This window comes from Apis florea, unplaced genomic scaffold (assembly GCF_048593485.1).
Source record: "Apis florea isolate Af1SG1 unplaced genomic scaffold, ASM4859348v1 contig_2897_pilon, whole genome shotgun sequence".
Taxonomy (NCBI): Eukaryota; Metazoa; Arthropoda; class Insecta; order Hymenoptera; family Apidae; genus Apis; species Apis florea.
The window spans coordinates 1,471,131-1,496,434 of NW_028256665.1; the positions used below are offsets into that span (position 1 = coordinate 1,471,131).

The window sequence follows — 25,304 nt, forward strand, 5'->3', positions numbered from 1 at the left end:
TTCTAATTGAAACACTCGTAAATTATTCATTAATTGAACGATGAAACGATCTCGCCTTTTTTTTCACATTTTCTTCTTTTTTCCCAGCAACTGGGCGCGAGCCTAGTAATTTATTTATCCGTTTATAAAACGGTCCCCTTTAAGCTTTGAAATACCCGAGATGCGGAGGAACACGTTGCTCGAATCGAAATGCACGGCCCTTTTCAACCGAGTTCGTCTACCCATAGTTGGCGTTTACGAACGACCGCCTTTTCGCACCCAGAGTCGTCGTCCCTTTAACCGACGGAAGCGAACAGATCTCGTCTGTTTCTCAATGGCGATCACGGCGTGTTGCAACGGGGAATATTACACGGGGATCTCCGCTCTCCGCGTTCATTTATTTGGAACATCGCGTCATCCGACAAAAATAACATCAAATTTCATCCGATCTGAAAAACAACAACTGAATTTTCGCCCCGATTGTTCTCTCGGATTAATCTACACCTTCGACACGAAACGTGGGTCAGATCTTTTAATATAAGAATTTTTATTTTAATTTTTGTCTTTCGCTGTCAGTTCGAGATAAAGAAAATAGGATAGGTCTGATTTTTTTTTTTTTTTATTATATCGAGTACTAGGCAAAAAGCAGCGGTAAAAGCGCTTCTTGAGGATCAATATGTCAGGATTGAACGTGAGCAATGGTCTAGTTCGTGAATGGTCCGTTACACCCTCTCTCGTTGCCTATGAATCATTTAAGGTTCACCCTATATATCCATCCCCATTCAATGCCATTGTGTTTACGCGTGTTACGTGCTCGAAACCGTGCGCAATGGGCTCGTCTTTTTGGACCCAGAGATCGATGGAAATCGCCGGTTGTTTCCATTCGTTTCCTGCTGCTTGCAAAGCCATCATTGCTCTTTGATGGCTGTATCCCGCGATTCTTTGTTCTTTGTGGCTTTGCAAAGATATAAAATCGCTGACGAGAAAAATTTCTTGAAGTACATCAAAGTTTCGTAAGAAAAACTTAATCTCTGCAAGAGAAGTTGAGAGAATATCAACTTAAATTAATCCAAGATTGAAAATTCTCTAAAAAAGGAGAATTATACTTTTTCTTTTTTTTCTTTAAGATCTATTGTTAGATACATCTTTTTTATCCTTATAGTAACGTAATAATACTGCAGATTGCAGAGAATTAAGATATATAAGATATGTTTTCACGATAGTTTTAGAAAAACGGTCAGCTTGTTTCATATTTATTAACTTATTCAAAAGTATAATATATTATACTTTTTGCTCAAGCCGTATCACATAACTCGTGTTACATTATGCGAATCGAAATACATATCAAAATTACTTCGTAAAGATAAAGTTTGCGGAAGTTTTGCAGAAAATTCTTTTTCTTGTTACGTAACAATGAAAACATTAAAAATAATCGTTGTTGCGGATATTTTGTTCACATTGTGATTATCTATTTATAAACTTAAGTTAAAGAAAAATAAAAAAGTATTTATTACCACAGATCGTTACATACTGATGTTTAATAGATAAATCGAGGCCGGAATTTCATAACGGAATACGGGATAAAATCAATACCAGTTTCTCCACAAGCCGTATTTATATACTGTAATTACATCATAAATTACTTTGAATTAATTGAAATTCGTTTCTATTCGATATCTATTCTCGTAACAAATAGAAAGAAAAAAAAAATTGTACTCCGAATTCTGTCGCGCCACCCTTTTTTTAGCCAAGACTCCATCTTTCGCCAGGAATGTTCTATTTACGTTTCATCGGGACTGTACATTTTCATAAATCATGGAATGCGCCAACGGCAAAATATTCTTGCCCACAGTTGCACGCGTACATGCACCATAACTATTACGCGCGCTATCCATTACGCGCATTATCCCAGTTGTATTCTCCTCCTCGTATCACGTGCAGCCAACAGCATACTGTATTATATTCGATACATTTGTCTACATTTCATTGTCGAACTTGCTTGTTCGAGAAGGATCTCCAATCCCTCGTCTTTCGTCAAATTTGACGATACGATTCGATCATTGACATTGTGTTTGGCATTTTGTTTCTGCCACTTTCTTTTTTCTTTTTTTGGACTAAGATTCACATGGAAAAATCACATGGTTCCCATACAGTATGTCTCTTGTCAGGAACGCGTGTATCGAATACTATTTTTTTCTCGTATGTGCAGTCTGCTAAATATAAATCCTGGCCTACTGCAAGCCACCACGATTTAGAATGCATTAATTCCGAACTTCCTAGCTTCGTACAAGTTCCAACGATTGGAAAGTCGATTTTCAATCGGTGAATAACCTTGCGATCGTGCGTGCATTCAGCATTTTAAAAATCACTCGTTCGTTACCATTCGCGTTTCATCGCGATTGTTAATCGCATACTACTTAATCATCCATTGAATCCTTATAACGATTGCTCCCGCGAAACAACATCTTTCTATTTTTGCATCGGTCCATTCGTATGCATAAAAATTTATACGAAAGAAGAATTGTTTAATGACAGTAGCTATTAAAATTGCACGCGTTGAATTATTAAAAAGTTTATTAAAAAGTCAAATTCGTATCCCATGAGAGTGCAAAAAAAGATTAAAAGTATTATTTTAACGAGCACGAAACATCTCGAATCTTTTTTCTTTCCTAAAATCATACGTATCTTCGGATTGAAAGGTGATCTCCGATTGAATGATTTATTTCCTCCGTAAAAAATACTCATATACAATTTTTTTCTTTTATACGCTATTTTTCCACTATTTTTCTCTCTTGTTTTGTTCGCGATTTTCACGTTAATTCTTTTATGCAAACAATAAATTATCACGCGTGAAAAAGAGTTATGGAAATGAGTTTTCAAACTGTAAAACGCAATGAACAGTACATCATATTCTTTAATATTTGCTGTAAATTTGTTTCAAATGACGTGATCTTATCTGACATCCGTATAATACGAAAAGTTTCATAATCAAGACTCTGTCATTTTTAGACGACACGTGTGAAAATGGAAATAAAACGTTTTAAAAATTTTTTCTCCCCAGAACGATTGGTTGCGTAAACAAATTTAAATTGTTAAAAATTATCTTTAACAATTGCTATTCGACATAGTCTTTAGACTTTGGAAAAATGATCGTGCAAGATATCAGCTAGCTCGATAAATTCTTGGAGGAGAATTTTATCTTCGTTAACAAATAATTCGTTCTCATTGCATTGTGTTATTTCTAAGAAAAAGTTTAATACCGTCTGTTTGAAAAACTAGTTTGGACACGATCCAATCGAATCGCACCTAGATAGTTTCATCGAGAGTTTGTAAAAAATGCTGATACGCACGTATATATTTAAGTACTGCTCGTAGCACAGATGTCCAAGTACCGTTCTTTCTTCTTCCGTAATTGGCAAGCGCACAATAGACTTCCTTAAAGCTTACATACGAAAACTTGGTCCATTCGTTCCGGAATAATAACGCACAAGTCTCGTTATTATTCGAATATCGATTAATGAATTACTGTCAACAAACTCTCTTGAATACGCAATGTTGCATTCAAACAGAGATTTTCATACATTTCTCTTCGTTTTAAATTCCTTGCTCCATGAAAATTATTCTCTTCTGTTTGCATTATAGCTAGCCCGTATCATATCGTGTAAAAATCAACATTTTCCTATCGGCACGATTCTGGCTATAAACGGGGATAGTGTTTCCCAGTTATAACCCAAGAAAGTGTTTGCTCTTTTATTCGCTTTCCACCAGACGTTATTATTGCACCAACTGCAACAGTAATTAAGAGTGAATTTTATTCTGACGTTAAAGGGAATGGAACGAGGGAAAGTGGAGAATATATATTAATTTAACGAGGTTGGCTTGTCTTTAAGAACGAGGACTCGACGACTCGAATAAAGCCCACGCGAAAAATCGATACACGTGATTATCGACTTGAACAAATTGGAGGGGGGTGCGAACCCCTTAATCAAGTGGATGCGTAATCCAACGTGGGGTTCTGTCCACCGAACGAAGAGCCAAATAAAGAGGAGCGCACGGGATTCGTTGATCGTTAGAGTCAGCATTTGAAAGAAACATTTGAAACGATATATCATATATCGTGTCGTGTATCTTCGATGCATCTTTCAAGAACGTGATGAACGAGCAGCGTCCTCGTCTTCTTAGAATCTCGATTTCCATACGAAACACGTACGGGACGTGGCTCGACAATAAATATCATACGATGAAGATATTAAGATCGATAGAAGTTGTCGGGACAAGTTTTTTCTTACTATTATCTCGAGGGAACGGTTTAAAATTCCTAACTTTTGAAACCCTCTCATCATCGGATAAATCGTCGTGCGTTATTATTTTTATCCAAGAGTTCCATTCGCTCCGTTCCCGAATAAAAGGCAAGAATAGCGTGGCGCGAGTCGGTTGCCAGAAGCTCCTTTATTGCCGCTTATCAATACCCGAGCAAGTAAACTACATGTACCAACAATGAAAGGGTGTAACGCTTAAGCTCTCGAGGTTTCTCCTAGCTTCGTTCTACTCCAACGAATCGTTTGAACAGACGGTTTAAATAATATATAATAAGTGTGGAGCGATAAAGTTTCTCGGCAAACGATCCCTTCCCTCGTTTATGAGAAACGTATTCCCGCATAAAGGATACGATTTCGGATTTGAAAATTTATGACGAAGAGAAAAGAGTTTATGTAATTATCTTTCTCGATCCTTGAGCTTCATCTTCTAACATTATTTCACATACACGATACGAGAAGAAGAAAAAGTTGGAAAGCTTGAACGGTTCGAGTGTTCTAGGTCAAAATACACCTCGTTGCCCCTCGATGGCCTCGTGGCGAGGGGGTACTTTTGCCATCCCAGAGACAAAGGAGCATTTATCGCGGTGGGGGGTGCGAATGGCGGTCCCCAGAACGCGCATATCGACCCCGTGCACGCGCGATTCACGAAACCTAGGGGGAAGGTTTACCATTACGACGACCATCGGGGAGAAAGGAGGCATGAAAGGGTCGTGTGGGTGGATTTGCATCGATGTCGAGAAGGGATCTGCACCCTCGTAGGAGAAACGTAAAACAATTCGGCATTTGACGTAGAGGACGCGCGTGTGTGGAGGAAAGAAAGAAAAAAAAAAAAAAAAGAAAGAAAAATCGACCGCCAACTGGAGGCGGCCGTTTGGGCCAACCCTAAATCCATGGGGATGCGTGGGATGCTTTCGTTCTGTCCTCGCGAGGGTTCCGTCCTGATAGAGGCTGGCAGGGAGAATAATTCGGGAATTCCTTCGCGAACGAGCGGCTTTAATTAAAATCGTAAACGCGTCGTTCCTCCCTGTGTTTTTGTCGCGGTGGAAATTTTATTTCGGCGGAGTGAAAAAGGGTTACGTTCGCGGCAACGATTTTTCGCGACGAGAAAACGGGTTTAATTAAGGAAATAGGTCGACGGAAGCTTTAAGGTTGTTACTTTCGAAGATGTAACAACGATGCTCGTTCGTTTGAAGCTCGAACCTAATTCTCGAAATCAACGCATGGAAATTAGAAAACTCGAGATTTCAGTTTCGATTTTTAATTTTATTCGAGATGAGATTGAAATTTAATCGTCCATGATGTTTCTATTTTATTGATCCATCGTTTTTTTTTCTCGAGACTTTTGTAAAGGCTCATTATTTCGATTCGATCTTAAAATCTTAAAGACCAATTTAATTTGTTTATTAATCACGACTGAATATTTCGCAATAATGAGATGAAATATTTAATTCGATTAATAAAATTTTACTCTCTTAATACAGTTTTAAATATTGTTTTGCTTCGCCTAGCTAAATTTCACCGACTCGATCAGTGACCTCGCAAAATTGAATGTGCAAAATTTTTCGAAAAACGTGGCTAAAACCCTAAGGCATATTTTGAGAGAACAAGTTTCTCGCACGAGTAGCACCAGCTCAGTTGTTGCACACGTAATGCCAACGCGTCTAATTGCGCTGTTTCAGGCAACGATTAGCCACGATTCACGATCGATCGAGGAGTTATTTTTCTTCCGTAGGCGTGGAACTGTTATCAACTCGGCGAACGGGTAATTCCAGACCCAGTTCGTTCACTACGTAATTTTACTTCACCTCGTTTTACCATCACGTTATGTACGCGTTATACACATTCGAAAAACCGCGGCAACTTTCGATCGACGTGTGCATCGACCGCGTCGCGTTTCTATCCGTTTCGGGCAAATTTATTGGCGATGTGTAAACTGCTCGCCGCGTTAAGCACTGCTCGGTTGCCACGTGAACCTCGCTATCGTCGGATCCCAATCAATTTTCATAAATTATCCTTGCAACAGGATAAAAGTTTGTGTTCGAGTACGCGTTGTGTGTTGCGGCAATGGAGGTAGGCATACGCGAAATCCCCCCCTCCGATTTCTTAAGTATCATTTAAAATTAGAATAACCAAAATTACCGTTTCCCCAACCTCGTTCATATCTTTATGCTTCCACTAAATCTTCCTGTATTTTCGGTCGTCGTTTATATTTTCATCGAGCAACTACTACTCTCACTTCCTGAAATCGTGATCTAATAATAAATCTTTTTATATATTCATAAATATAAATGATGAGGTATTTATGTAAACGCGTTTTGATTAAAATTGAATTTCAATAAACTTTTATTTTCAATACGAAAAATTGTATAAACGATAAGCTGAAATTTCAAAAAATTATGGAGGAAACGTATGGAGGAAATTTTCATCTTACACGTGGAACAAAAAGTTTTTCTTTTTCCTCGGTTAAAATGGCCAAGCAACGAGACGCATTGATCAATTCGTAAAAATTATGTGGCATCGCGTCCCGACGCGGAGTATATCAACGGAATATGGAGTGGCAGAGGAGAATAAAACGAAAACGAACGAGCTTCCCCTCCCCCGTTCAATTTCCCGCGTAGGAAACGATTGGAGTGAAACACTATTTCCACGCAATCCGGCCAAATTGATCGATTGTCCGTGTGGTTATGACACAGGTTAATACGTAGTTTTGGAGGAATCGCGCAGATTTGATCACGGAGACAGTGCATAAATTGAATTTGTTCGAATGTAAAATTGTAATACGCACACGAGGAAACGAGTTCGGGTTCGCTATCTAACTCAGATTAATAAAAATCAGTTTGGAACGCGCGTGAAATTAAAACAATGTAAAAATAATTCGTTTTGTCGAGTGGAAAACGGTTGTTATTTTTTTTTCTTTTTTTTTTTTTTTCTATCAAGTGCAATATTTGCATCGAGAATTTTTATACACGATGAAAATTTTCGTTTGGATACGTCACGGAGGAAATTTTGTTTTTAAGATCGAAGCGATTGTATATTTAAAATTTTCATTTTTCTATTAATATTTTATATACGTAGTTTATTATTTTTTAATCGGCAAAAGTTTTATTGGGAATTAATCTTATATATCTTTTGCCATGTGTTGAACGATAAAATAAACTCACGAGAAACTTTTAGAAACACATATACTGGTTGACCTCTGAAATTTATACACGATCTTCGTCATCACGACGATCTCTTTATAATCTATGTAACTTTTTTTTATTCACATTGTATTAGACAGAAATGGCTCAGGTATTTAATAATTCAAGGGACAGGAATCCGGGCAGCAAGTTCAACCAACATTAGCCATCTTGATTATTCAACGATCTTTGACAATAGCTGGAAATACGCCGATTCAAAATCATCGATTGAGTAACATAATTAATTTATTCGATTCGGTCGAACCATTTTGAATCCTCGAACAGAAATGCACATACAACCTCAGCTTTGCAATGCATGTATACGAATTAAAGGATTCAATCAAATCTCCATTGTTAATGACTTATCTAGACGCTTGTTCGATTTAATTAAGAAGTAGAATATAAATATTATCAAGGCATTACAAACTTATATATGCGTATAGAAAAGTATTTTTTATCCTAAGAAAATCCTATAAGAGTATCTTGTGAAACAGAAACACTTACTTGCAGCCATTCATATCTTTTGATGCTCATCAAAATTCCATCAGTAATCGTTTATAATCGCATTTGCATAGAAATTCGCTTAACCCTTCGATCATCTATTTTCTCTCTCGCTAATGATTAAAGATGATAACTTTGAAAGATCGAACACACACGATACAATTTAACATACCCAAGTTTCGATCTATGTTTCGCTCAAACACGGAACAATTCCGTTTGTTAATTTTCCACTTCCCATTAATTGATACCGAGCATATAGAGCGTTGAAAGCATGTTCTTTCGGAAATTAACTCGAGTTAAGTGGGCCAGATCCATTTGTACCAGTTCATCCAACACCGTCGATGTTTATTCCCGGTAAAATCCCTACGTATCTATGATCAGTTGGAAAAGCGATTATGCCGGTTGACTATCATCGTGCACGCGAATAAACCGACGAGGTATAATGGACTGGACGATACCATCGAAATTTCTTTACTCCACTTTATAGGAATTTGATGGTATCGTTCAGACCAGCGTTCATATTGCGCTGGTTTACGTAAGGTTTACACAGGGAAAAATATTCGAAATTGGATTAAAGAAAGTGAATCGCGATTCTTGTTCGTAATTCTGTGCGTATTCAAGGTATTTTCCAGTTTCTACTTAGGATAGCTTTTCGAATGGTATAGATTACCGTTAAGAGTTAATTGAATAAGGATCGTGTTAATAGAATTTCGAAACCAAGCGTGTACGATAACGTTGTACGGCTGCATCAGGGGAGAGGATGCATCAGACTAGGGTCAACGGCAGACTGAAATAAAACCCGTTCTCGAATTAACTTTGCCTTCTGATTCTTCGCCATTCGATTATTCTTGACCACTCGTTCTTCCTTCCAGGTGAAAGGCAAAAGGTTTTTTTTCTCCCTCCTGATTTTGAAAATATTGTTGAAAAACCGATCGTTGTTTCGTTGAAATTGAGATTAAATTAGGGCGGGATTAAATTAAAATCGGATCAATCGATATCCATTTATCCGGATGGATTCGATTATAAATTTGTGTCGTTTGTTCCTTTGATGTACTTTGATGTGTACGCGTTAATACGCTTTGCATTGCATTTTCCAAAATGTCAAATATACGGTATTAATTGTGGTGAAGTTGCTATTAACGTTATTAACATGGTTGTGAGATATATTTTTCGCGTTTTTCGTGAAAAATACGTGAGAAATATATAAGGTTGTTTAACGGAAGGAAAATTTTACAGATGATAGGATCTGGGGATTAAATTTCTTTCGATATTTGATGGATGAACGTTTTTCGAAGAGGATAACTGTTATACCATCGAAGGAATCAATAAGGCGTGAATTTCATCGCGACTTAAAAACATTCTCGGATAATCTTCGATTCGATTCGATGGACAAAATTAGGAATAAACTTGACAATTTTAATACATCTATCTCATATAATTTAAACTTTTGTAAATCTTTCTCGATACTTTATCATCGTCCACAAATTTCACGAATATCGATTTTCACAAAGCTCGAGTAATTTTTTACTCAAATATTTCCGTCACTTTCGAATCGTCGGATACGAAAAAATCCATCGTCGCGAATAATGGCGGTCGAGCGAAGCGTAGCTCTTGTTCTTCCTTGTTGCGCACGTGTCCTGATCAAGAAAAAGAAAAGGAAGGGGAAAAAATATATCTACGTATACATACGTATATTCAGCGTACAAAGGGAAATAATTCAACGGCACGTCGTCAAGCTTTAAAATCGTTCCAGCCACGATACTAAACCTAAAAGAGCTAAAAGATTTGCGACAATGCGACAAATGTTCCTGTGCGATGTTCGGCTGCGTTTTGTCGTCCTGCTGCTCGCAAATGGAGGCCTCAAAGGAACGCTTTCCCGTCTATGGAAGATGCGCCTATCCTCCTGCACCATCTCTTTGCCAACTTATCAAAGAACGCGTGTTTTTTGCGTGCATTTACGACTCCACAGGATAAACGTTTCGAGCGGCTTAGATGCGATTGTTTGGAAGGACAACGAGAAGATTTTTAAAAACATGCGTATTGGTGTCTGCACACGATAAAAGTATCTCTCTGTGGTATATTTCATCCTATTTAACGTCGTGTTTCGACGCTGCTTGTTATTATTTGATGGTAAGGAAGGAACATCATTGTAGATAAGATTCTTTTCTTTTGGTTAACGGTGATCGATGATCGGTCGACGAAGTACAGCTTACGACAATTTGTCGAATAATCGTTAATTTGAGTTGCAACCGAGATTTTAACTTGGACGATTAAGAGTCATTGACCTTCTGGAAATGCGTCTTGAAATTCCGCCAACATTTCCGGAAGCTTCATCAAAGTTTTAAGAGCATAGGTAGAGCCATTTACTGGATTCTAAAATCATCAACCGAGATTAAATTGTTGGCAAAAAATCAGAATTTTTTCAGATTTACAGAAGTTTTAATTGGCTTTTCCGCTTTTGCTCTTCTAGAGATATCCAAACTCCTTATGAATAAAACTGCATAATTACGTCATTAAATTTATCGAAACAGAAATTAATTTACATAAGTATTTACAAATAAAAAAAGGAACAAATGCTTCGATCAGTGAATAACGAAAATAAATAACGATCCAATTAAGAGTTAACAATTCTTAATTCTAAAAAAATTCAAAAATTGAATATCAGAAAACAATAATAAACGAATACTCGTTATTATTGTTTTTTTATCGTTACTTTTCCTTTCCTAATTCTTCTCCTTAATCTAATACATATCGCTCGATTTAAAGTAAAAGGGACAAGTAATTGCAATTGAAATTTATATTTAAAAGAACGAAAGTGAAAGTAGCGCTTATATTTTTTCTCTTTTCTTTTGTTCCTTCTCGCAAGAGGAGGGAAAAACTGCCCGTCGAAACATTGCGAAGAGAGAAAGAGAGAGAGAGAGAGAAAAAAGAAAACGACGACGCAGAGGCGGAAGGAAACTGGGTTCCATCGGTGAGAGAATGTCGGCGCAAGCGTCGACTCTTTTCACTCTCGTTATCTGGTTTTCCTCCTAACCGAGCTTGTGCGCCAGAAGCTTCGAGTGCTTCTTCGTTATGACACGTTGGTCCAGAATTTGAACGACACCGTCCTCCACCGTCTGTGTGCACACGTGCCTCGGCAATTGACCGTGCTAGATGAAAATAGACCCTCCCGATCTTCCTCCCTTTTTCTTTCTTCCTTTTCCTCTTCCTTTTCCGGAGAGAAGAAAATTTGTCGTTCGCGTTAAAACAGCCACTGCGGGGCTAATTCGACAAGTTGAACGTAAATATTCGGGAAGTTTACACTTCAGGGAGTTGTTGAAACTGTTGCTGCAGTTGAAACGGTGAAGGAAATGGTATTGCAAAATGTAGGTTTCGTTTGTTAGCAAATTTACACAGGGTTTTTTGTGGATGTATGCTTTATTTATTTTTGTTTTTGGTCTTGCGAGGAAATTGAAACAACGTTCTAATCTGAAGATATATATAATAGTCACGAATGTATTCTGATCTCGAAAGGAAATCATCTGATCCGACCTTCGCTAATCTCGTTAAAACTTTTATTCTCTCATCACATCATTATATTGTTACAAAAAAATTTTCCCCTATATTTTCCTCTTCCTGATTTTCGCCTAATGTATTCCATAATATTTCATAAATAGAACTTGCATCACAAATTATCGGATATCATTAATCTTGTACTATTTTCGACTGACAAACGAAAATGCAAAACTTCTAAGTTTTCGATTCGAGTCGAAACTTTGTATACTTTGAAGCTACGATAAGTTTGATACGACAAAAAGATAAGTTCAAGGAAATTTGGTTTCACGCGGTTTCAGTGGTGGAATGATTATATTATATAAACAAGATGAGTTCAAAGGTTCATGGCTCCAAGAAAAGATAAGATAATATCAAAGGGAACGGGAAAGATCATTGCCTCACTCATTGCCAGAAAAGAAAGGAAAGGTTTATTATCTTTTCTCCTTTGTTGCTCGAAATGCAACGTACGATTACAAAACACATCGCTCGTTTCTTTGTTCCCCAACAGTAAACAAATACTAGACTCGACTCGAATGAATAATTTAGAAAACGTTCACCATTCGTAGCATCGAGACTATTTTTCTCCCGCATACGTGCCGCCACGACATACACGGTAACCGTTTTGACTCTTATTTAAAGCATCGATAACGACATGAGCTTACTGCCCACGTACATGAGAACTAGATCGTTTTCGAACCGAAGAGAATGCCTTTGGAATATAAATTAAGATACGTAGCCATGCGATGATGCTCTCTCTCTCTCTCTCTCTCTCTCTCTCGTCGCATTAATTTACCGATGAGACTCTTGCATATGGAGTTGGAGTTGTGCAAATCGAAACGGTATTGGCACGTATTACGTTCCTATTCCGTATTCCTCCCTCTCAAACGCTTAATCAAGTCCAATTTTTTTCCACTCCTTCATGGAAATATATAGGATTGTTCAGAATTTAAAAAACGATGCTTCTACGAGTAAGAAATTTGTCAACTTAAACATTCCAATCTCTATACTCTCGTCTCTCGTCTCAATAATCAACCGATCAATTACATTCATATACATTCTCGTATCTCGGTGCAACTTGAAACTATCAAACTTTCATTATACGCTGCATTGCGTATATAAACTTGCTTGCGCATATACCATTCCACGAGAATGGTGTATTCAGAGGAATATTTATCCAAAGATAAGACAAAGATTCTCGAGCGAATCGGGAGGAAGGGAAAGGGGAGGTGTTTTACCTTCTCCCCGGAAACGGCGATTCCTTGGGAAACGAGCGGTGCGATGGGACAAACAAAAGAAGGGGGAGTGGGGAAGAAAAATAAAATCAGCCGTTCTTTAAGCTTTTAACTTATCGATGGATGGGAGAAGCGCGATGGAGGGAGACAGGGAGAGGAAAAACACAGGGAGAAAGGAAAGGGAAAGAGAGGAGTGAGTGAGTAACGAGCGGAGAAGCCGGCACAAGGTAAATCGATACGGGGCATGCAGCAGCCAAGGCTTGACGGCCCTACGCTTCGTCGTCTCTACTTTCTCTCCTCCACGTTTCCTCGCACCCCTACCGTCCCTTCCTTCTATCGCCGCCCCTCGCGCAGATTATGCTTCTCCCTGTGTTAGCGATGCGAATCGAGCACCACTCGTTCGACGAAAGTTTGCCATCGTGGCAGTGCCCTCTTTTTCCACTCTGCCATCTCCGAAACTCGCTTCCCTCGTCTCTCTTAAATCGCGTTCCCGCGCGTTTCTGCGCAGAAGGCGAACGAAAACGTTGAAATTTTGTTTTTTTTTTTTTTTTTTTTTTGTTTCTATATTACGTAATTCTGAATATTCTGGATATTCGTTGTTGTCGTTTTGCCAAGGAGTTTCGAAGAAGGTTCGAAACTGTGAGAACGGATTGCCGGGTTGGCGGTCGGAAACCACCGAATTGTGGAACTCAGAATGGAAAAGCATTGGCCAGTAGTGGTGGTCACGGTTGAAACTGGTCGAGTGTGTAACTGGAAACCGCAAGACTTGGTATTAACAAACATTACGTTAAACTGATCGATTTGAATAAGTATTTATTTAGAATCTTGGGATGGAAAATCTTAGGGGGAAATCTTTTCTCCACTTGTGAAAAATTTTCAAGAGCGTTTCATTCTCGAGTAGATTCGCATCCTCAGAGTTTGATATTATGGATGCTTCGTAGTAATACGAGTAAAGTAGCTTCCGCGATACAGTTTCACGATCAAGGGCCAAAGTTTACGCGTCTAAGACACCCTGAAGGGAAATTCGAGAACATAGAGGCTCGAAACTCGATTAAATTACATAAAGCATAGTATTTTGGCCATCGATGAAAATTGCCGTTGGGTGTTTATTATTTTATTTAGACTCTTGATTTCATTGTTGTTGCTTGTTATTTTATTTTTTTTTTTCGCTAATGTTTGCTATTATTTCTTCTTTCGAATATTAATAACGAAAACAATGGGATTTTTGAATCTTGATAGTTCGATAGAACTCGAGAAAAACTTCGTAATCGAAGTTTAAATAAATTAATTTTCACCTATGTTTTGCTACTATTCGTTCAAATAGATTGCTCGAAATTCCAGAGATATATATCTCCAAAAAATGTTATACATCTGTTTACAAGGGATGTAAGTAGACTTCATAAACTTGGTTATTGTCGATTTTGAAACTTTATCGGGATGGAGTCGTTCATCACGTACATGATTTAAAATTGTCACAATCAATTAATATTGATATATTCATTTATTTTCATCCATTACCCGTGTACACAAGTGTTAAAAATTTCTCCTATTATTTTTTATCCTCTACTTCCTTTAATAGACCGTACTTCTACTGAAGTTTGTCAAGTGTTCCGCCGCTTTTATAGTCGATTCGCGAAGCAGAAAATTTCAGGTAACAAATTGTACAAGTGCGAACCACTTTTGTGCCGCGCGTTCTCGTTGTTCTGGTTTCGAAACGAGGAGGCAAAAACTTGACAGAATAATAGGCACTGAGCGCAGGTGTTTCCCTGTATGATTGTTGTTTTTTTCCCCTCCTTTCCACCGTTGTCCCGGAGCAATTTCGCGGATGGTTTTATACGATACTAAAAAAATTCCCATTTTATCGCCAACTCGGTCGATCCTTTCACGGCTTTCATCGGCTTTAATGTTTAGCAAGCGGGAGTCGAAAATCGTTAATCCGATGCGCAAGTGGCATTTCCGGTTGATCTAACCGTTTGAAAGAGCCGAAATGCGCCCATTGTGACAGAGAACGACAGACAGTTCAATCTATTTCACGTCGTTCACCATGGATGACTTCTCGTCTGTCAAAGTTCAAGCGTTGAATTTTTTGATCGAGTGACGGAAGCGCATCGAGGATACGCTTCTTATGCGTATAATTTTTTCTTTTTTCTTTCCTCTTCCTTTCGAAAATTTCAGATTCAGAGAATGACGATGAAATTTATCGGGGGATTTCGATGTAGCCGCGTTATGTCACATTTATATAGGAAAATTATTCGATTTTTATGGAAAATTTTAAGAAGATGGAGATTGGGGGTTGTAGTCGGGATAAATTAAACGAGAAGACGTAAGATTTTCCGCAACGACGATAGTAGTAGTAAAAATTTATAGGGTATATTATATACGTCGTAACTTCGGTGTATAAATTTCTTACGCTATCTTAATACACGGATAGTGAAACGTGCGCGAGATTGAAAGCGCGCATCGTACAAGATATACAAGAGAAATAAAATCATGTTAAAATAAGAATCATCCAAATGTTAAACTGTGTAATTGTACGGTAGATTTTATTACTCACTCTTAATTTTCTTTCCTGTATCATCGTTAACGCTTATCGTACCTCGGTTCATTTTGTACATGCACAAACGCAAGAACGTATATGTACATATAGAAAAGTTATGCGAAGTCTCTTGAATATATCTGAAATAGTAGGCGCAACCCCTCTAAATCTCCCCTAACCGCGGCTAGAATCCGCATTTCCTCTTTCTTCCTTTCTTCCTCCCTCTTCCGTGTATTTCGTTACCCTTTTTTCTTTCTCTCTCTCTCGTATTCCTTGCCTTGTTACCACGGTCCCTTATCTCTCCTCGCACAATGGCCCTTGCTCTTTTCTTGCTCTGCGTGGCCTTGAGCGATGAACTCGAAAAACCGTAGATCGATTCGAGGGAGAGGATGAAATTGAAAGCGGAATTTAAAGCGGGAACGTGAATTAAGAGGAGGCAAGAAACTTTGATTCAACACGGCAAGGAGTACGAGGAGTTACGGGATTCGGACGAACCGTCAATCCCGTTGAACAGAGGCTCCGAGCGTGGATTTGATTGAGCTGTAACTTATACTGCCGCTAATTGGGACGTTGGAGAATGAGGATAATGGGATGGGCTCGTGTTTGAACGAAAGTTTTACCGAATCGTTTGTCCTGGATTAAAGAGAATTTTTTTTTTTTTCTTTAATTGAAAGAATAAAATTTTTGTGATTTTCTTTTTTTTTTTTTTTTTTAACATTCTTTAATATTCTGGAGAAATAGATGCAATTGATATTTTCGATTATATTAGGTTTTTTTCTTTTCTTCTTTTTTTTTTTTTTTTTTTTTTAAGGAAACGTGAGAATGCAATTTCCTTTTTTTACATTTTTTTTTTTTTTTGTTTTAAATATCTGATGTTCTCATTTAATCTTTTCACGAGATTATTAAATGCACACTGAATATATTCATTACTTCTACTCAGTGATGGGCAAAATTTAATGGGCAAAGTTACGAGTGAAGTTACTTCGATAAGTTATTTCAATAATTTATTGTAGTTATATAAAAACTATAATAACTACGGATCGAATTATATTACGAATAATTCAATTACGAATAAATGTTATTCGAGCATTTTAACATTTTAAGTAATTACTTAAAATGTACTTAAAAGTAACTTTATTCGAAATTTTTAATTACTGGTTACTTTTTCATCCAACTGTTTCCACTCTACTTCATCAGTAGAATATTAATTAAAATTGTGTATCTCACGGTCGAGAAACAAGTTCGATTTATTTTTTTTACATTTATCTAATTTGGCTCTAAAATGGCTTAAAATTCCGTAAAATTAATCGTTGTCTGCGAGTTATTATCGGTTCAATAATAATTCTCGAGTAAGAATCCATCGCCGTGACACGTTCATTTTCCACTTTGGCCGCGGAGAAAACGATGATACTAGGCTGTCGAGATCATGTTCTCGAGTGGCTAACAAACGGTGAAGCACGACGATCGGTCATATCCCTCGAGACCTTTATCCATAGTACGCGATGCACACGTTGCATTATTAAAGTACGGCTATGTAACTCCATTCACAGAGTCGGCTGCCACGTTTTACTTTGTTTCTTGCTACCGTTTTGAAGAGATTTCGTGAAATGAACGGCCCTCCTTTCGCCAGACGCTTTATTTTTTATGCAAAGCTGCCTCAAAGAGAGAGGCAGCAGCGATTCTTTCGTCTATTAAAACGGCTTCGATCTATAGACACGTTGCCTCTTAAGAGGCAAATCTCCATTGAATTCTCTAATTTATGACTCAAACATTTCCCTTCTTTCGTTAACGATTTTTTTTTTGGTTGAAGTTTCTTATCTCGCGTTACTCTTTTTTCAAAGTTCTTTCAGAGAAGCGATGCGAAGACATGAATTGAAAATTAATGAAATATAAATTCAGAAACTTGTTAGACAATAAATTTTAAATTGACGATCTTATTTGGATTCCTAATCTCATTTGTAAATATTTATGTGTTTCTGCAAGCAATACCTTTGTCAATGGTAATTAAATTTCGTTCAATAAAATTGAATTCCGTGGAATTTTCTGCGAAATTTTGCATAGATAATTTCGTTTCCGAAATATCGTTTCGTTAATTTATTCAAACATCTCGACAAAAGGTTAATTATTCACATATGCACACACACACACACACACATACACACACACATACACATATAAGTATCTCGAAACTCCATTAGTTCTTTTTCATGATTTTATTTATATTTTATTAACGAATTCGCTGTGAATATCAATCTCCTAATCCGCATTGTTCACTGTAATAATTCACCAATTTTCAGTGCTACAGTATTGATTATCGATACTGCACAAATATACGTAGAAGAAATATTTACGAAGACATCTTGAATCGTTCGTCGATGAAAAATAAAATTGCTGTTCGTCGAAACGTCGTTCGCCCACTAATCATCGGTGAAGAGGAGGTAAAGAGATGGTTGAAAAATTCGTTTCATTTCGTAATCCTGGCGTGCCACTGTTGAGAACAATGCTGTTTCGGAAATCGATGAGAGACATTGTATTGTATGCGAGAAACGAAAAAAGAAGAAGAGGATTTGATCTTTGAATCAAATTACCTTTCCGCGTATTACATAACAAATTTTATTAATTAATTATGTATAAAATTCGTCGAAATAACAAATCGAGGAATCGCATCGCGTTTTTATCCTCTGTCGAGATAATAATTGCGCAATTGTACGATACGTTATTGGGAAGAGATAATTCTCGATAATTATTGGAATCGTTCGATCGATTGAATCGAAGCTATGGCAGGGTATAAAAGTGATTTGAAGGTATTGTTGCGGGAAATTTTCGATCGAGGTCGGCATTAACGTGGATCTCACGCGCTCGTTTTATCGTTTGAACCGCGATTTCGCGGATCTGAGGAAACTTAACCCTTTTGTAAGGGCGGGTTTACGCGAGAAAAGCTCTCAAAAGTTTCGCCGAGTGCCAGACACAAGACACAATTACTCTTCGAAGCACGGCTCGACCTCTCGTCTGAGGAAAAACTCGAAATATTCTAGCCGACATCGATTTAAGCCGGGATTAAGGAAACTTTTTCAACTGTGGGATAAACCACATCGATATTAGTGAAAGATTATTAAAGTTGCTATGACTTGATATTTCTACCCGTGTATCGTAAGTTTAGATATTTATGAGGATATTAAATATACGATCTTGAAGATTGTATGAAAATTCCATTATTAATTTTTCTTCCATGTGATGGAAAATATGATAGGCGAATGAAAATGGGCAAAAGATGATAGGCTCGATAAAAATCACAGATTCGCATTGTCATCTTGTGAAGAATTACCAATTTAAATTTCTCGAATGGATTAAAAAGAAAAAAGGGGGGAGGGGAAGAAGTCATACGTACAATATTCTTTCTTTTTTTTCTTTTTTCTTTTTATTACGAAATGCGCGGCCCTTTCGTGCAAGCGTGCTATAAATATTACGCCTCGACTCGGCAATGAAATATGGTACAGGCGAAATGAATTTAGAGGTTAGTAAATGTCAGGTGGATTTTAGGATGTCTAAAATCTTGAGACCCATTTACGAATAGGCTTATGTCGTTTGATATACGACCTCCCCCTTATATCGCGTAGTAAAAGTTTCGTTTCCTGCGTAAAGTGTTTTCGAACGGAGAAACGTAAAACAAAGGAATAATAATAATAATAATAATAATAAAAAGAGGAACAATCGTCGTTTTATGAAAAGTTTCTATTTCTGTTACAGGATGACAGTATTGAGCGTTCTACTAGGGATATTTAAATGGGATTGCAATGTTATGTGCATCCTTCTACTGTGGAGATACATTGTCGGATATTTGGTAATTTTCGTGATTTCCATGATCGTGGAGTTTTCCATCTGCTTTCTGGCTACGAGGGGTAGCATCCTGGACACAGCGGCCAGAGCGCCGATGCAATACATCCTCTATGTTCGACTTTGTAAGTAATCGAATCGATTAATAATTTCTTTTATTCCTACTTATTTTTCTACAGATTTCTCTATAAATTTAATAACGTAATTATAATTAAAGGATAATTGGTTGTTTCGCGCAACGAAATTTAAAAATGGCCGTGGACTTAATTAGAATTCTTTGTGCACAGGAAATAGTCGATTTCAACATTATCGGTTGTCCTTACCACGAGATATTTATAGTATCGGTACAAAAGAGTAATTGAAGTTGAAAACAGGTATATCTAACGTCGTGTCGTATTATAAATTTGCTCGTAAACGAATGTTTTCATCGGTTAATCAAACAACGAAAAATATGAAACTATATCAAATTTTGGTTATTCAAAATTGAAAATCTTTACATCTTTACGATCATTAGATATTAAGTACAATGAACTTGGTACTAAATTCAACTCGCTATTCTGAAAATCCATGGACAGCGGAATCCGAAATCGAAAACCACCGGAGCGTGAAACTCCTGAAATGGAATACCTTCGAAAACGTGCCGATCGATATATGAAACATTCGCTCGATATTCCCAGAAATTGATGCTCGAGATGCAAAAGTGACACGAAAAAAATGGAAAACTGCTAAATTAGAACGCTTCAAATAATAATAGTAAGTTGATCAAATCTCTGTTTAATTCGATCTTATTTGCAAAATTACCGTTTGGAGAGCTGGAAAATATTTGTCTTGTTAACGAACCCATTGTACCCAGCCGCGTTAATCAATACTTTGTCGTTCGAAGATTAAAGCTGCTTAACGAAGTCTTTACTCGTCGTCAATAATCATACGAAGAAAATCAATCTAAGGATGCGTATTATGGGGTTCGTTAATGAAAGGCCTCATTGATGGCGACGGAAAGCCACTTCTCCCTTGTCGATTCTTCCAATCTTCGCAGAGCAAGAGAATATTAATAAGTATCAAGTTTTAACCGTGGATTCCTGATCGTAATAAATCGTTCGTGAAAGTTTCCTTCGACTCTGGAATTTCCTTGGAAATTGGATCGATTAAATCTACGATGGTACGATACTTTTTTCATTTAACGTTATAAATAAATAATACGAGAATTTTAAAATTTAACGATAACAAAGATTTGTCGAAATAAGAAAGAGTTATATGTTTTTTTTTTTCTGATTATAATGTTTTCCTTCAGAAGAAGAAAAAGAATGTCTTTAACTCCTCACTTCTTTTATCTGTATTTTTTTTTTTTTTTTTTTTTTTTGCTACTCAAAGTCAGCATGAAATTTTCTGTCCATTAAGAGATAGAAACAGTCGCGACAGTCGACTTCTCTTTTCTCTTTAGAAGAATACCGCACAAGTGGCATTCTAATCGTCCATTATGTTAATGCAGGCTTTATTTTTTTCAATAAAAACCGTTTATTCCATTTTGCAATTTCCTTGTTGAGAATCTGTGCATATTCCTTTTGCCCAAATTTAACAAATAACAAATGTTTAATTATATTATAAATGAAATTTCAAATATCAATATTGGTAAAGGCATAATCAAGGCGAAAAATTGCACGTACACGTTTAATCCAAAAAACAGAGCAGTAATCACGTTCCGAAGCTCAATTCTTAGCGCAAGATTAATCAATCGAGTTATTCTTATTTCGTGCAATACACGTATTTCCACATGTATGTATGAGGATATAAATAATCAAATGGAATAGTGGAAAATATAAATATTAATACGTTTATTGAAAATTAATTTCAATCTTTTAACAAAATGCCTGCATCTGATAAAAATATGGCCGCAAAGGATTGAAATTAATAAATCGGCGTATTATACGATGATTATATTTGATATGATAAGAATTAGATCGTACTCTCTTCACAAACATATAAAGAAGCACAAAACACACACACACACACACATACATACACTCACACACGTACTGGAACATGTATTAATGGTTTTGGAAACGATCCAACTCGAGTCTGGTTCTTCTCTGGTTCCGGTGCACCTTTGGAAGAATTCGATAGGAATTCCGATCACGTACAGCTGATTGGCCTGATGCGTATAGTGTGCCAGGCCACCGTAGTTGCAGCTTTTCCTTCTCTTAGTCTTTTTTTTTTTTTTTGTTCCATTTCGTTGGTCTGATTTCGACAGACGCGTTTCCGTACAGACGAGGTTGCAAGAAGGAGAATGTGTGTCGAATATAACAAATCAACGATATAAAATAACGAATAAAAATAAGGAAAAAATTGTTCCTTTCAAGATAGGATAAAGACATGTCATAATGCAATTGTGTAATGATAGAAATTTAGAGAACATTGTGGAAGGATAAAATAAAAATAGATCTATAAAAGTGGTTGAAAAATGTTCAAAAGATATAGATTACTTTTAACGGAGAAATATATTTCTAGAACTATTTTCAAATGTATTATGTGATATATGGTCTCCTTTTTTAGATATCCTCTTCATCCTATTGCTCGTTTATGACTTCTCCTTCATAAATTTGCTGAAAAAGCTGTAATAAATGGTATCCTTATCTAAGAATTATAGATATATGTATATATGTTAATTTAAAATGAATAAGAGAGAAAAAAGAATCGAGTTTTAATTTTTGAAATGCATGAAATATTGGAATGCATGAAATATAAATTATTCTACAATATAATTATCCTACTTTTTAACGATCTTTATGATTTGAACTATAAACTTTTTATTTTTATTTTTATTTTTCTTACGTATCCTTGATTAATCATTAAAAACTTTTTATTTTGTATCGTAATTTAGAATGGAAGAAACAAAAATTTAAATTATTTAAGTAATCTTTTTCTAACGTAACGTAACATTTTTATCTCATTCAACGGGCCGTGTATTTTTCTTTTTTTTGGGGAGGAAGGGATTATTCGAGTAAATCACATTTTTCACATTTTCTCTTCTTCCGTTTTAATCCGTATCTGGTCAGAATGACGAATGCAAGCAAAATGAAATTAATTTCGAAACACCGTGAAATCTTGGCTTGAGATTATCAAATCATACCAATTTTATCCGGAATTCGTCAGTAAATGTTCCCATTCAATTTTTAACTTTATCGGACATCGGATTTTCCTGGAAGATTAATTTCGTTCCTTGAAATCTTCTCCAATATTTATATTTCATCAATACTGTATTTTTTGCGATATTTTTTTAAATTAATATTAGCAAAAAGCAAACATACTTTTGCAATATTTTTATTAATTTTTTAAGATATAATAAATTGCAATATATAATAACTATACATTCAATAATATCGAATATTGAATATCGAAGCATCGATTATACTTAAAGTTTAATTCCATTCACAGTACTCTTTAAGTATTGTTGCAAATGTTGCAAAAATTTGTTTTTTTTTTAAACAAGTTTATAAATTAATTCTCATATTATATAAATTATATAAATAAAAAGCCTTCGATATTCGATATTCGAAGAAACCATTGTCGATACCTTCGATCTTTATCCGACGTGAAGATATGGTATTCACGTCGACATAAATATATACTTTTCTTTCATCCAAGAAATGGCAATCTTCCATGGTCAAAAAACAGACATTCACGAGACAATCGGTTTCACGCGACCCAGATATTTTTCTTTGTTTCTTTTAAGTAATATTTTACTGATAAATGAGATAAATATTTTTATTCGTTTCATTTTTTGGTTAAGTCTTATTCTTTCTTTCTGTTTAAAAATTTGTTTAAAAATGGAATTGAAAAGGAAAGCGTGAAAAACGAAATGAAAAAAAGTACTGAGAAAAAAAAAGCTTAAAAAGAGAGAATGAGATGAAGAAAAGTAACGTTAAAAAAGATAATAAAATGAAAAATATAAAAAAATTTACAGTGTAATAAAATAGCTGTATAGCTACTCGATGTGCAATTACGTTTCTGATCTTTTTTTCATACTAAATTTATATTTTTTTTTTTTTTTTTTTTTACGAGAAAAAAATTGAAAATTTTTATATATATTTCGAGGAAACGCGCGTTGTATGTTTTTATAGGAAAAATGAACTAAAATGAACTGTTTAAACATACAGCGATCGCGTTTAGATATAAATAGCATTTGAAACGATTACGAACTTCTCTCTTATATAGTACACTGTTAGTGAAACGTAGTGAAATATACATCTATATTTTATAAAACGACATGCGTGCTGCAATTTTTTTCTCAACAAAACAATACGACTATATATATATATCAAAAAAAAAAAAAAAAAAAAAAGAGAGATCAAAAAGAGATCATCAGTTAAAGAGATCAGTTAATATTTACTGAATAATTTTCCTCACATTTTTTAATTTTACCCCAAATACAAAAGATAAAATCCATTTCGATTGTGATAACTCGCTATTTAATTTGGATATCGAAGCTCGACAAAATAATTTTACCAACTTTGCAAAATTTTGTTTCAGTCCATTTATTAGTTGAGATCGGCTGGTTGTGCGCAGGTATAATATGGTTAACGCATTTCTACCAAACTTGCCCCGTCGATCGAATGTTGAAAGATGTAATGTTAGGTAAGTTTTCCATGAGCAATTTTTTATCTTAAATCCAAGTATCTTATATCCTATTGTGCCAAGGACAAGTTAATACAATTTCGCGGAAATAAAATTCCAAGACACTTGGCGAGACGCGATTTCGTGCGATACGCTTTGTTTAAATCGTTAAACAAAGGGAAACGAGTAAACTTTCTTGTGAATCTGGAATCACACGATTTTTAGCTTTCACTTACGCCGCAGGTTTAGTTATATCGAATTGGTGCGTATTGGCGTCGGTGATGGTCACGGTATGGTGCACCTACGACGCCGCGGGTAGATCGTGGGTAAAAATGAAGAAATATCAACGCAGCATGAGGGAGGCGGAATTGAGATGCGGTAAATTGCATTACAGAAGTGGGAGCAGGAACAGAAACTGGAGGCAAAGGTAACAGGTTTACGATGTAAAATTTTTCTTCTTTCATTTTCGACGTCCGACTTGTTATCGTCTACTTCTACTTGATATATTTATTTACTTGGTACGCAGCTAGCGTGGAGAAGTTATTAGTATTAAGTAGAGTTAGTATCGTTGATCCTTCAACGTGCGTGCGTTACTTATTATATTATTGTACTGTGAAGAAAGATCGACGAATAAATTTTTAAGATAACTTTTGCAACTTTTCCTTAAACTTTATCATTGATCATTGAAACGATTTGGTACTTGCAGAAAAGTTATACGAGCGTACCAGGACAGCTGGGACAACAGATGCAGGCTTCTTTTCTGCTGTATGGGCAATTCCGATAGAAACCGAGTAAGTATCATCGTGGCAAATGAGGAAAATTCTTCAAAGAAATTTATCAGGTCGGTGCAAAAGATTTTGATCGTTTTCTTTTATTACAACGAATTAAAGATTATTTCTGTATAATATAATTACGACGAAGCATCGATCAGGCAATACGAAATTTGAGATTTCCAAGGAAAACGGTTTATTTCTCAGAATTCGTTCGCGGACATCGCCAGATTATTGAGCGATTTCTTCCGTGACCTTGACGTCGTCCCATCAGATGTGGTCGCCGGTTTGGTGCTATTGAGGAAGTTCCAGAAAATCGAGCGGGAGCTGATAGTGAAGCAACGGAAAAACGATACGTACGAGTTTCTATCCGGTGTGCCGGTTACTCCTCGCACTAAATTCTTGTCCTTGACCGAGGATGGTGATCTGGGCCACTTTCAGTTGGCCATTCATTACATGCACTTTGCCCTCGCTGCTTATGGCTGGCCCATGTTCCTCGTTAATCATTCCACCGGTCTTTGTCAGCTGTGCACAAGGTAATGCCATCGAGTATAGCGACGCACACGTGTCGCGGCTCTGTAGATGTGTTGGCATCGATTGATTTTTCAACGATGTCTCGCGTGGTTGTACGACAAAATCCTTTAATCGATCGACGTTCGATCTTTTAATTGTATCTATCGTAATTTCACAACGCGCTGATATTTTTTTTTCTTTTTCTTTTTTTTTTCGTTCTTTCAGAAATATACGTTAAGAGTGTTTCGTTAAGTCGAAGAACATTTTTTACACCGTAATTAGACCGAAATTCTTCG

The 25,304-nt window shown here is 36.3% G+C and overlaps 1 protein-coding gene across 8 annotated transcripts in view; it reads left to right on the plus strand.

The window, feature by feature from the left end:
* inaE (inactivation no afterpotential E) overlaps positions 1-25,304 on the plus strand; it is a 42,050-nt gene that overhangs the window by 5,121 nt on the left and 11,625 nt on the right. For 6 of the 8 annotated variants that reach the window (XM_086907421.1, XM_031919014.2, XM_086907420.1 and 3 more), the window contains exons 2-6: positions 19,028-19,239; positions 23,642-23,746; positions 23,969-24,152; positions 24,432-24,516; positions 24,703-25,031. In XM_086907421.1, coding sequence (XP_086763547.1) covers positions 19,028-19,239; positions 23,642-23,746; positions 23,969-24,152; positions 24,432-24,516; positions 24,703-25,031 — 915 coding nt within the window. Of the gene's footprint in view, positions 1-19,027; positions 19,240-20,178; positions 20,274-23,641; positions 23,747-23,968; positions 24,153-24,431; positions 24,517-24,702; positions 25,032-25,304 lie in introns of those variants that run through there. The other 2 variants (XM_086907423.1, XM_086907424.1) reach the window with 2 other exon arrangements.